Below are 12,713 nucleotides of genomic sequence, written 5' to 3' on the forward strand. Positions count from 1 at the left end.
TCTGTAGAAGACAGAAGAAGAGTCTGTGAGGAGACAAAAGAACGAAGTACAGTGTAACTAGAGCAGAGACCAAGAACAGAACAGTGCAAGCAGAGGGTAAAAAGTCATGCAGGGCTCTGAAGAATAGTAAGCAAAGCTTAAAACAAATGTGGAGAGGCAAAATTAAGCTAACTGACGGCAACCCCAGCCAGACGCACAAACAAACCTTGTTCAACTGTGTTAACTCTCTGAATCTTTAACATCGAAAAGCCCAACAAACACTAAAAATATCAGCACATTAACAGCATTATTGTAATTGTTGGCACACAGGCTACTTAGTAATTACTAAGTAGAGTATTAATAATGGCTTCTCCTCCTAGTGCTCAGCACAGAGGACTTGACGATGAAAAGAGCCAAAACAGGTTTTCTGTTCTCTAGAGGTAGTATCCTTGGAAAAACAAGGCATCCTGGTGGAACAGGCTGCTCTCAGTACTTGCTTTGGAAATTGGCAAGGTTTACTTCTGGAGTTCAAGTACCCAGAGCACTTGAATCCTCTTCACTTGAACAGCAACATCAGTGATACCGGAAACTTCTTTTTCAGAAATCCTGTTTGTCCACCAGCAACCACAAGAAATCACCAAGCATAAGTTTGCAGTCTGCATCCTTTCTTTCTAGCACAAGTGTGTTTTCACTCTGTTGGTTATTTTCCAAAGCTCAAAGCAGCTCAGTAGCATATGGAAATGGAAGGTGTTTATGCATTTCATCTTCCTCCTCCTCTCCTTCATGGATAGAACCAGCTGGATCATCTTGCTCAGATTCTGCCAGCGTCTCAAAGAGCTGCTCTTCCAGGAAGAAGCTCCCAATGCCATATTCCTCCTCGTGTGCCTTTGTTTCTGCAGGTGAGACATGGGGAGATCCCAGAACAAAACCTGCAAACCTGCCGAATTTTCAAAGGGAGAAGTGATCAGCTGAGAAATGAAAAAATTACTGCAGAGGATGCTGCAAGGTAAGCAGGGATGTTACAAGGACAAGCAAACTTGACAGCGCAGATGAGGGGAAATTGTGGCATGAGCAAGAGAGGCCTGAACCATGGAGAGCAGATTGCAAGGGATGGCAGCAACCCTGAAGATTTGTTTTCTTGCCTCATCTTCTTTTCAGTCTTTCCTAGAGAAGTAACTTTTCCTCTTCTGGAGGCCATCTGCAAGGTCTTGTGACTAAGCAAGACAATCTAACTTCATTTTCACATCTTGTCAGTACTCGTGGGGTAATCTAGAGTAAGCGCTTGTACAGTTGGATAGATGATACTTCAGCTTCTAAAAATAAATTAAGCTGTAGCATATTTGAGACAAAGGCTGTCAGGATTCAGGTAAGTGACATTGCTAATGGAAGAAAAAACGGTGAGAAATTCACATTCCTACATTGCTGTGCTATCACCTTGCTTCTAGTGCTGCATGCACCAGGGCAAGCTGAGCTCGAGTCTTGGCAAAAGAATTCCTGCTTTTGGTGAACTTGGAGCCTCAGACTGGCAATTCTTCAGCTGCTCCAACTAAGTGCCAAACTGGAGGTCTGGAAGAACAAAGCCTGAACTTGGCAGTGTCCCTGCCTTTCACAAATTGCCACAAACCTTACTGTCAGTGGACAACTACACTGAAAAGAGAGAATGGAGCTGGAGTTTTCTGGCAAGCCTCAGGAAACAGACGGCAGTTCTGACACCTGGGTAAGTGTCGACAGCATCACAGAAATGTAGGAAAAAGGCAAGGCAGCTATATTCTGGAGTTCTGGTAAGCTGATCAATAATTTACACTTTAGACTTAACATTTCTGTGAGATGAATGTTGTCACCTCTCTCTTCTTGGAAGCACTGTTAGTCTAAATGGAGAACAGAGTTGGACTGGTTGTGCTTTACAGGTTTGCCTTGTGTTGGAACTGTCTTCTGATGCTTAATGGAAGCTTGAAGGGTTACTCAGATTTAAATCAGCCTTCTGTTGGTTCTTTTTATTTTTGTCTCTTATAGTAGTTAATACAGTTCTTATTAATTATTTAAGTAATAGCTAGAAAATGTTTGTCTTGCTTCTTTTGTGCATTTGGCAGCATTTTGTTTTGCAATACTGCTCTGAGTTGTCACTTTGTATCTTTCTATCATGCTACAGAATGCAAATATGTTACTATTATATAATTATATAATATGCTTATGTATGATTATATATCTTGAAAAAGTACATTATACATAAGTATAGTCAAGCTGACTGTAGCTCCTTGGAAATTGTGATACTTGGTTCTGTGGCAAAGGCCAAGTCTTTGTGACTGGGTAATACACAAAATATGGAAAAAATACGTTCAGTTTTGGGCCTCTCACTACAGAAAGGACGTTGAGTTACTAGAGCATGTCCAAAGAAGGGCAACAAAGCTGATGAAGGGTTTGGAGCCTGTGTCTTGCAAGGAGCAGCTGAGGGAGCTAGGGTTGTTTAGCCTGGAGAAAAGGAGGCTGGGGGGGAAACCTTCTTGCTCCCTACAGCTACTGGAAGGGAGGCTGCAAAGACGTGGGGATTGGTCTGTTCAGTGAAGTCACAAGTGACAGGACAAGAGGTAATGGCCTCAAGTTGCACCAGGGGAGGATTAGATTGGATGTTAGGAAGAACTTTTTCACTGAAAAGGTTGTCAGGCATTGGAACAGGCTGCCCAGGGCAGTGATGGAGTCACCAGCCCTGGAGGTATTTAAGAGTTGCATAGACATAGTGCTTAGGGATATGGTTTAGTTAAGGACTTGGCATTATGTTAATGGTTGGACTAATGATTTTAAAGGTCTTTTTCAACCAAGGTAATTCTGTGGTTCTGATTTGCTTCTGATACCTCAAAGTTTCAGTTTTGATGAAAATACATTGCTATTATGATTCATTTTATATTCTGCAATATTTTCTGGGTGCATTTATCTGATCCTTCCCTTCCTAACCCATGTTTGTCTAAAGTTTGTCTCTTTAGCTGTATCTGCTGTAGCTACTTGTTACACTTCCTAGGTGAAGGCACTGTTTTTTTTCCTCTGTGTTCTTAGTCTTAACTATTGGTTGCTACTTCAAGTAATAGGATTTTTTGGTGGTGCAGGCTTGCAGTTGGAGAGTTTAATGCAAGTAATGTTTAAGCATGAATCTTCAGTATGCCCCAATTTTATGCACTGCAAAAGTGCACTGCTCTAAAAACAGAAAAAAGGGCATTTCACTGGGTAGATGGCCAGCTGAGTCACTATGTGGGAGGTTGCAGAGACATCATAGGAAGCCTGTACATTTTAGGGAAAACTGCCATTACCATGAATTAGCTGTGAACATCTGCAAATTCTCAGAGTAATTTATGGCCAGAGAGGAACAAACAGGCAGTTTAATACCACCCACAAGTCATATCCTTGAGAGGTGTGGCTGTGATCTTTAGTGGGATTGCTCTAGTAGATAAAGCTACCTGCACGTTTGGCTGCATGCGAGATAAACACACCTGGAATGGTGCCTGAAGTAGCGTTTGGGTCTGCTCTGTAACAGTGTCTGTACAATGTGTCCTGTTTGAGAGAAACCAGATTTTCTTACCTGTGTGGGGACTGCAGTCTGGACACAGCTACCCATGATGGGAAGTCAGGGTTCCTGCAGAACGAGCGTAGCTCCTCCAGAGCTCTGCTAGTTTCTGCTTCACCTTGTTCTCGATACTCCTCTTCAGTAAGGCACTTAAACACTAACTTTTTTGATTTGAAGTGGTTCTTCATTTTTCTAGAAAGAAATGAGAACAGTGTTTTTTGAAGTCTCTGGGACATCAAAATTGCTGCCCTTTTTCTCTACCACCTGCTATTAACATGCATTAATCACCTTTATCCTTTTAAGAGGACAAGCTACATTTCTGCATTAAAATTTAGGACAAGGTGTTTTATGTTTGCTAGTCTATTTACACTGGGTCTTAACCAAAGTTTAGAATTCCACAGAATGGTATCTAATGAGCTTCAAATGAGCCTTGGATCAAATCCTTACTGTGTGTGCATGGACTAAAGTCTCATAGAATTAAATGGATGGCTGCTTGCTCAGCCATTTTTAGGTGCAATATGCAAAATGTGTGTGTGGAGATACGGGCTGAATCAAAACCCAGTCTGCATATATAACTTTGAAGATAAGCAGTGCTCTAAATCTGTTATGAGTTGTTCATGTTGTTTACTAGATCACTTCTCTTAAATCGTGCTTTAAATTACAAACTGAGTAGTCTGAGGCCAAAATGTTTATAATCTGATGTTTTTTTAGCTGCTGCGTAGCAATGTATAATATAATTAGCTATCAATTAGAAAGTGTGCCATGTTCTGTTCCCTTCTGTCGACTGCTTTCAGCTTAAATGTTGTGATGAGTTAAGATAAGCAAGGGCTGGATGCCTGTAAAACTTTCAGCTCTGTATAAAAACACCTGCTCCAGCCAGCACCCTTCACTTTCCTCCCATTTCCCTGTAAAGCAAGGATGAAAGGTCGAATTAAATCCCTTAATCAAAGGTCAAATGGTAAAGGCCTTGCTGGCTCAGTGGGATCTTAACAAATCATGCAAGATTCTTAGTTATTTTGATGTATCTACTGCTCTGAACTGTGTATCTGCCATTGTGGCCTTACAGTTTGGTGCTACCACTTAGCATTTTGAAACAGTAAAGAACTCTCTTATCATCCTCCCAGGAGAAATCTGTAGTGTTGTATTTCAGTGCTTTTAGGCACTCAGCATCAGTTAATGAAACACAAAGAGGTCCACATGGAGAACAAACTACAGTGTTTCAGGGTAAAACAGGTATGTTCTGACTTCTGTGAATTTGTAGCCAAATCTTTCTGATCTCAGACCAGCTAAACCTGCTAAATCAGTAAGTATTCATCCTGTATGTTGCTTTTGAAATAGTGCTGCTCAGCTGCAGGAAAAAAATCAGTCTTCAACAAATGATAAATTCTACCTAAAATAAAAATCTTCAGCCCAGTCCACATTTCAGCATCTAAAAAGATCAGAAAAGCAAAACAGTATGTTCTTCAAAACTAAACAAAGTGTAAAAGACTAAAAAAGAGATTATTTGTTTTTTATTCTTTTGGTTATGCCAAAAGAATATTTTGGTCTAGCCTTTGCCTTTTCCTAGTTCTTCGCAGTTCAGCCTAAGTCCACAGCTACAGAACAGTGTGAACTAAAGTCTCTTAACTTGGATAACATCACTGAAGGTAAAAAGCAGATTTAAACTGGCACGATTTCTTAGAATCTTCATTTGAGTGATGTATTTGTGACAAAACATGCTTCAAATTCAAGAATGAGCAAACACCTTGTTCCCATATTGCTAATGAAAATACTTAGCACTAAGGTCAACATATTGCAAGCAGTTCCCCTTCCTAATGCCACAGTATCAGTGGGGCTCTGGGAATAAGGGGGGATGTCTCTGCAGTGACAACAGATTTGTTTCCACAAATTATAGGTATGTACATCTAGGGTAATAACCCTGGAGAACTAAAGTAATGGACACCATTATTTTTATGGACATGGATTTTTAGTGCCTGAATTCTTAACCTACAAGGACTGACACTTTTTAACACCTGCTTCCTAGCTGGTAGTACATGGTTTTGTCCCATAAGATTCAGTACCAGGTACCTGCAGATTTTCTCACTACACGTGAAACCAAGGCAGTATTGGTACAGTTGAATCATTCAACCAAACATAAATATTTTGGTTACCATATGCTGCAAGACTGGAAGGTGCTATATTTGTACTTAAGAGCCCAGTCACATTCCTCCATTCTCCACAGAACAAAACTCATGCTTAAAACTGCACAATGGGAAATAATTAAACTCCTGTGTCGTAGAGATTTTAACCTTTTCTATTGCAGTTTTACATTTTATAAAAATTTGAACAGTATTAGAAATTCAGAAATCATTCTTGACATGCAAGGGCTTGTTTTCATTACGAGCCTCCAGTGTTTCCTGGTGATGCAGGGACCTGGACGTTCACAAATACACACCTACCTGCCTATGTGACAAGCAGCACCAAGGGGGTAACACAGGCCTTTGGAACAGAGGCTGACTGCTATAACTGCATATGCAACTTGAGGTATGGTGACACCACAGTAAATCAAGACAAAGGCTGTTAACTGCAGTGTCCAGGTGAAGAAGGTTATGCTCAGTTCAGTGGTAAGTGGTCCATGCTGGTAACAAGTGGCAAAGCTGATGATTCCAACAGTCAGAAAATACCCTGTAGAAACAGGAGAAGGACATGGAGAAAAAGGTGCCAACTGCCTCTATAAACCTCATTAGTTCAGTTCACAAAGCTTGCAGCTGCTGTGAAGTAACAGTCTGTTGTTTTGTGTCTTCTCAGACGCCTGAATTATGTTGTATGTGCTCTGTATGAGGAGACCTGTGAACAGCCTTTTAGCTAATGCTGTGAGCTGCACAGGAGTTCTCCCCATGCAGGAACGTTGAGGGAGATGCCAGAGCAAGAGCTTTGTCAGCCCCTGCAGCCACATCCAGTTAGCAATTTATGCATATGTTGTTCCCAGATCCAGCAATGTCAATCCTGGCATAGCTGCCCTTTGCTGTTGCAGGGAAAGTATGTAATGGCAAATCAATGAGTATACAGGCAAAATCTGCTCTTAGAGCTGCTACTGGCCCACTATATCAAACTCCTTATTTAATGATACAATGTGAGTGAATGCTCATTGGAGTGGATCAGCAACCTCAAGAATATTCCAGCATCTGTGGCTTAGGAGAAAAAAGTACTCCATAAATGAGTCAGTTATATTGGTTTTTATGGGCAGGTATTCATCCAACCACTAAATTAAATCAAAATCTGCAGCACATTTTTTGATAATTTTCTTACCCAACAAGTAGTTTCTGTGTTCAGACCACAACCATTGCATATTCTCTTTGAAGCAGTAAATAAAATAGAGAGAGCACATCCAGCAGCCACTCATTAAGATCCAGAAGGTACTGTGCTAGAAATTAAAAAGAAAAAAAACCAAAACATTAAAAAACCTTTAGAAAAATTCAAGTCAGAATCAGGACCATTGTGTGCAAGGGAACTCACAGGCCAAACCAGGTGTGGTATCTGGGAGACCTATAGGGCTTAAGACTTCCAATGTACAGTGCTTTGCACATTACAACTAAACAGTATCAATTCTAAGTGGAGCAACTGCATCTCTATGTTTGTGTATCATGTCCTATGTTGTGGTAAAAGCCTATTGCAGTGTATTTCCAATTAATGTATCTCAGCAATATTGTGGGAATGCACAGGCTTTGTAAAACTAAAGGAAAAATTCACATCTGCTTTGCAGAGAATTGTCTCTGGTGAACAGAAGAGAATCTGTCCCAGTTGCCACTAAAACTACATTTTGATTTAGCTTGATTAATAAAAATTCAAAAGCCAGCTTACCTCCAGTCCAATAAAAATAATTGATGCTTCAGAATAAATTATTCTTGTACACACCACCAACAAACTTTAAACTGAGGAGCAAGCAAACTTGAACTTTATTCTGACCTAACTATATTTCCTTGACACAGCAAACCTATAGTCGTTTCAGTGAGGCTACTTGACCACAAAACCAGAGCAAGATTAGAATCTGGCTCTGTACTCTTCAATTCCTTTATTATTATGCTAATCATTATTATTATTTGGTTTTATAAATGTAGATTTACCCTTGGAATAAACCTTTTAAGTGTCAACAGGACAAAGACTAGCAGAGCAAAAACACCCAGTATTACTCCAGAAAGGTAGAAGAACTTGGTACTCCTGTAAGAGAACAACAGAGAATATGGTGAGAAGTATAATTTCTAATTGGTTAAAATGCCAACATTTGTAAAAACAGCAGTGATCTTCAATAAGAACTTTACACAGCTGTAAGTTAAGAGTTGTAGTTATATGATTAACAGGCCCAGTTTAGATATTAAATCCATGTAAGGAAAAATTCCCAATAGATCCTTAAGGTCGCTGAGGATGTTACAGGCTAGGAGATTGTGTTGGGTGTTTTAAAGCTCATGCCATCTCTGATTTCATTGCCTTTATAGTTTCTGGTAATTTCATTTTCTTCTGCAGTTCTGTACTGCAGGAAAAAGTTTTATTTTTAAATTTAAAATGTAGAAAAACCTCCACAAACCCCCAAGTTTTTTCCTAAGCTTATTAATTTGTAAAATCTGAGTCTTTTAATTCAGAGTAAGCTCTATAAAACCTATTGCTGCTGTGCTTGTTTTAGAGGTGCCTCTTGAAAAGTAATCAGTGACTCATTTTGCTTTGAAGTAATGGGACACGTTTTGCAGTAACATTAAGTATCCTCCCTTACAATGCTGTGCCATGTGCATCAGAAGAACCATGGGCAAAGGTTGTCACAAAGTTGGAGGCAGACAAGGCCCCAGATGACCTGATCCTAAGCATTTCTTGCTGCAGGAAGGCATCATTTGTCACACATACAGCATTATTTAGCACTCAGCTAACCTAGCTGGTCTACAAAGCAGAGAATTTTTCTGAATGCACATGCTTGCTGAGGATTGTCTTGGAGTCTGCCCAGTGCAGGAAGCTTGGATACAAGAACCCTAACACAGCTAGATGATTTAACAGCGTGCAGCACTCCAAGATACGTCACAATCTGTCCAAACACAAGTGGTATGAAGAAGTTTTAAATACATGTTCAGCTTCCTTATTTCACTTTCCCAAACAACTGCCTCTTTAGCTTAGAAAACAGACCAAAGATGCACAAGCTTGGGGACAGAAGGTCAAGAACCAGCAACCAGTACTCACCTGCTCAGGCTGTTCGCAAAATGGAACAGAAAAATTCCAGCTACAAACAAAACCAAGATCTTTCCATCTAGCACTGAAAAAGGGGGGGAAAGAGAGGGACTTTAGACTAATTTGTTAAGACATGTCTTATATAAAATAACAACAGAAAAGTCCGCAAGCTTCTTACAGAAGAGATGGTAGGTTCAGTAACTGGCAGCACCAAGCATTCTGTCAGCTAAACTGAAAGCTGTTGTACTCACTTTCCCGTTTCACGCTCACAGTGTACGGCTCGGCTTTGGAGGGCTGTATTTTGAAACAAATGTCATCCCCATATTGTTTTATGCTCAAGGAAGTTTCTGTAGATGTCTCTGGCTTCCAGAAGACTCGAACAGCACACGCAGCAAACTCAAAAACGGTTTCTGAATTGCGACAGTTACTTTTTTCTGAAATAGGCTCAAACGTGAATATTTCTCTGCTGTTAACTTTGACCTAAAAACAAACCACAGAATGAGAAGTAGCTCAGAATTGGGGTTGTTTTTCTGAACTATACAGCACGTCAGCCATACATGTGATAATGAAAATCAGGATAGAGAGCTCGAGAATAAAACTGAAGTGCAATTCTTGTTGTTTAATACGGGTTATTAATATTATGCAAATATTAATTGTTTAGGTGTTACCAAGAAAAAATCAGCAAAGTTCTAGAGAGGGGCCTCAAGTTCATTCACAAGCTTAATGGGTTTGGTTTTACCATACTTGCCCAACACACAAATTTCTAACAAAACCAGTAATGTGACTGACCACAGTTTCTTTTGTGGATGTCCATACGCTTCCCCATCCCCCTCCTGAACTGTAAGAAATCTGGCTTGTTTTCTTGCAGTTAATAATGCAATGTTTATGGTAGGGACAGAAGAGCGATAAGGAAAAATAAAGATACCATTACCAATATATTTAAATATAAGCACGTTCCTGTGGGATATTTTGGGGTTTCTTGCTAATTCCTAGCACCCTCCCCTACCAAACTGGTAAAAGATCTTGTCTTCTGAGATAAAAGATCCCATCATCTGAGACCAAATGGTCTTTCTGAAGATTGTGAGGGCTCCTGATCAGGGCCTATTAGACAACAAAGATCCATCTACCAAAAAGTGATGCAACAGGTAATAAAACAGCTTCTACTGGGAGAAGAGACAACATGTCAGCAAAAAGCAACTTGTGGTAAAACCTCTGAATTTCTTGCTTTTAAACAATTACTTCAGGAAAGCTCGTGTGGCAGCTGGAGGGTTTCACTTCCTGAAGTTTGCTACCTTTCACAGAAACATCTGCAGCATGTTCCTGAGGAAGAAGGTCCTGGGAACAAAGAGATGTTCTCCTTTCTTATATCTGAAAGCACGTTGCTCCAACAGATATGAAGTGAAACTACTTCCATTCCTCAGCTAGAGACATACTTTCCAGGGAAAAAAAAAAAAAAAGAACCACACAGCTTTCAAGCTCACGTCTAAACATGTTTCTTATACGATGACCCTCTGACTCAGAAAAACAGAAATGCACTGTTGCTGCTTTTTCAGGAGTTACAATTGAATACACCTCTGGTTCCTGTACTGTGGCCTGGCCTGCTGTGGTCAGTGAGTCACAGACCTGCATTTCACCCTCAAAATTTAGTTTTATAAAGGCATTTAGTGATAAGCCAAAGCAGAGGTAGCAGAGGTTAACAGCGGTTCATCAGGAGCAAAAGAGTGTAACAAAGGAACAGGGAACCCTAAGTTAATGTTTGTGTGGCATCACACTGTGAGCCTGGCTGATGTCCTCATACAGAGAAACCAAACTTCACTGCATCTGAAGTGGAGGATCACAAGGCTGCATTTTTATCATGGTCGTACCTGTAGAGCATTCAAACTATCAATTACACAGTGGTACTGCTTTGATCATGCTAATTGATGCTAATTGCTGGCAAGAGTTCACATGAGATGTATTGCATTATCTGAGTGATCCCCAAAATGGCCTCTTACCTGAAGAGTCGACCAGACGTATTGTAAGTGAATGGTTCTGTTTTGGACATAGCAATAACAGTTTTCATCCCGTTTCTGGATGACATCCATTTCCTGCAAAAAGCTACAGTTTCTACCTGGGAGAGGGGCAGAAAAGGTTATTTTAAGCATGTATCAAGTGCAAATGTATGATTCTCCTCCATTGTTGGGGAAACAAACGTAAAATAATGCTGCAGGGTAGCACGTTAAATATATTTTGATGAAAATTCAAATGAAGACTTCAAATTGAGTCATTTATGCCCCAGAGTAAACTACAACACCTTTGGGGAAAAAAAATAGAAAATCATTCAGAGTGGAATTTTTAAAAAATGTAATCCATAAAAGCTTGGCTTCTGTCTCAGTGTTTTGATGGCACTGGAATAGGGCCTGTGGGCCAGAGTCACTGCTGGCACGGGTGGGTGTAGCTGTGTGGGAGTTGATGCTTGTAGCAGTGGTGAGCACAGCTGTGGGAGGGTGTGCAGGTCAACAGGCTGATGTACTGAAACAGTCACTCAGCACGTGGTGTGCCTGCTGGTCGCAGAAACCAGCCCCCTCTCCCTCAGAAATGTTCCTCGTGCTAAATAACCAGCTCTTCTCTTTAAAACTAATTTCCCTGACGTAGTCCAGCAGTGACATGTAGTAAAGTCAACTGCACTGATACCTTGCCATAAGTCATTTAATTAAGGATGCTGATTGGCCTAACTCTCCTCAAATGTTAGTGAGTCCCTACACTGACTGGATTTGTACACTCATTGTACTTTTAAGCAGAAATGCACCTAAAGGATATATGGAGCAAATTTTGAAGAATAACATACATTCTCATCTATATATATGTGTGTGTGTGTAAAATATACCCTACAGTGCATTTACCACAGTGTTCCAGGAACATAATTAAAGAGAAGAATAAAGGAAATAATTACAGATCTGAACACTGGGAATAATCTGGCTCAGTGAATAGAAAATATAGGTCTGAGCCAAGCTCAGTAATAACTGCTACAACACTGTCATACACTCAGAACAGCAAAATTAATATGTGCAAAACAGTCTCAATCTGGACAAGAAGATACTGTTTGCAGGTAAAAACCTGCCCTGGCTCTACAAAGAAGCTGAACTTAGGCTAAATTATTTTTTTAACCAATGTAATTAAGCAAATGAAAAATACCTGTTTGGATGTTCTTACCTAAGTTTATTAAGTAATTCCAGAATTAAAGTGTCTACAGATGATCCTGCTAAAGTAAATTGGTTTAAACTTGAAATTAGGGCATTTTTATCATGAAAAATTAACCATCTGATTAATTTTCATCCAGGGCACATCAAGGAGGGAGGACAACCCTTCTGACAAGGCCTGGATGTGCCTCCTGACAGGCACTTCCATTTAAGTCATCAGCTGAAGCTGCAAAAGGATTAATTTGTCTTTGAAAAGCAGGTAAGGCTGGGCACTACCCTGAGCTAAGATGAAGGTAATCCAGTGATAGGCTATGGCAACATGTTAGCAGGACCTAAGTGCAGCCCAGTGCCCACACCTTGCCTGCAGGGTGTATTTGGGTTTTCTGCCACTAAACCATCAATCCACATTAGAAATAGTGGCCTCCATATATACAATGCTAACCAATACTTTTTTACACCCCTTAGTTTTAAGGCATTTTCTTGAGAAAAACAGGTTAGCTTCAAACATAACATCAGGTCCTTAGAGTGTAACAACCGCGTTCCAAAAGGGGGGAGTTGTGTGAGCTACAGATCGCTGCTACAGCTGCCAATAACCTCTAGGCTTTTCACTGCCCTCACTAATAAAGGCTCTGCTCTGCACCCAACCTTCCCGAACCCGGCTGATGAGAAAGCCCGAGGGAGCAGCGCACCGGGGACAAGCGCTGCCCAGGCCTCCCCCGCCGCCACCGGGCCAGCCCCGGCGCCTGCCCCTCCCGCAAGGCCCCGGGAACGCTGTTTTCGTGGAAACTGAGCCGAGACGCGACAAGCGGCAAAAA

At 40.7% G+C, this 12,713-nt stretch overlaps 1 protein-coding gene across 1 annotated transcript in view; it reads right to left on the bottom strand.

The window, feature by feature from the left end:
* Positions 1 to 693: 693 nt before the first annotated feature.
* The window catches only part of TMEM194B (transmembrane protein 194B), a 24,341-nt gene continuing 12,321 nt past the window's right edge, over positions 694 to 12,713 (bottom strand). The window contains exons 2-9 of the mRNA XM_009995255.1: positions 10,714 to 10,829; positions 8,971 to 9,199; positions 8,732 to 8,804; positions 7,636 to 7,729; positions 6,821 to 6,935; positions 5,971 to 6,196; positions 3,548 to 3,724; positions 694 to 916 (exon numbers count right to left, since the gene is read on the bottom strand). Of these exons, the coding sequence (XP_009993557.1) occupies positions 694 to 916; positions 3,548 to 3,724; positions 5,971 to 6,196; positions 6,821 to 6,935; positions 7,636 to 7,729; positions 8,732 to 8,804; positions 8,971 to 9,199; positions 10,714 to 10,829 (1,253 nt within the window). The remainder of the gene's footprint in view (positions 917 to 3,547; positions 3,725 to 5,970; positions 6,197 to 6,820; positions 6,936 to 7,635; positions 7,730 to 8,731; positions 8,805 to 8,970; positions 9,200 to 10,713; positions 10,830 to 12,713) is intronic.

Source organism: Chaetura pelagica, unplaced genomic scaffold (genome assembly GCF_000747805.2).
Source record: "Chaetura pelagica isolate M959 unplaced genomic scaffold, ChaPel_1.0 scaffold33, whole genome shotgun sequence".
In the NCBI taxonomy this organism is placed as follows: Eukaryota; Metazoa; Chordata; class Aves; order Apodiformes; family Apodidae; genus Chaetura; species Chaetura pelagica.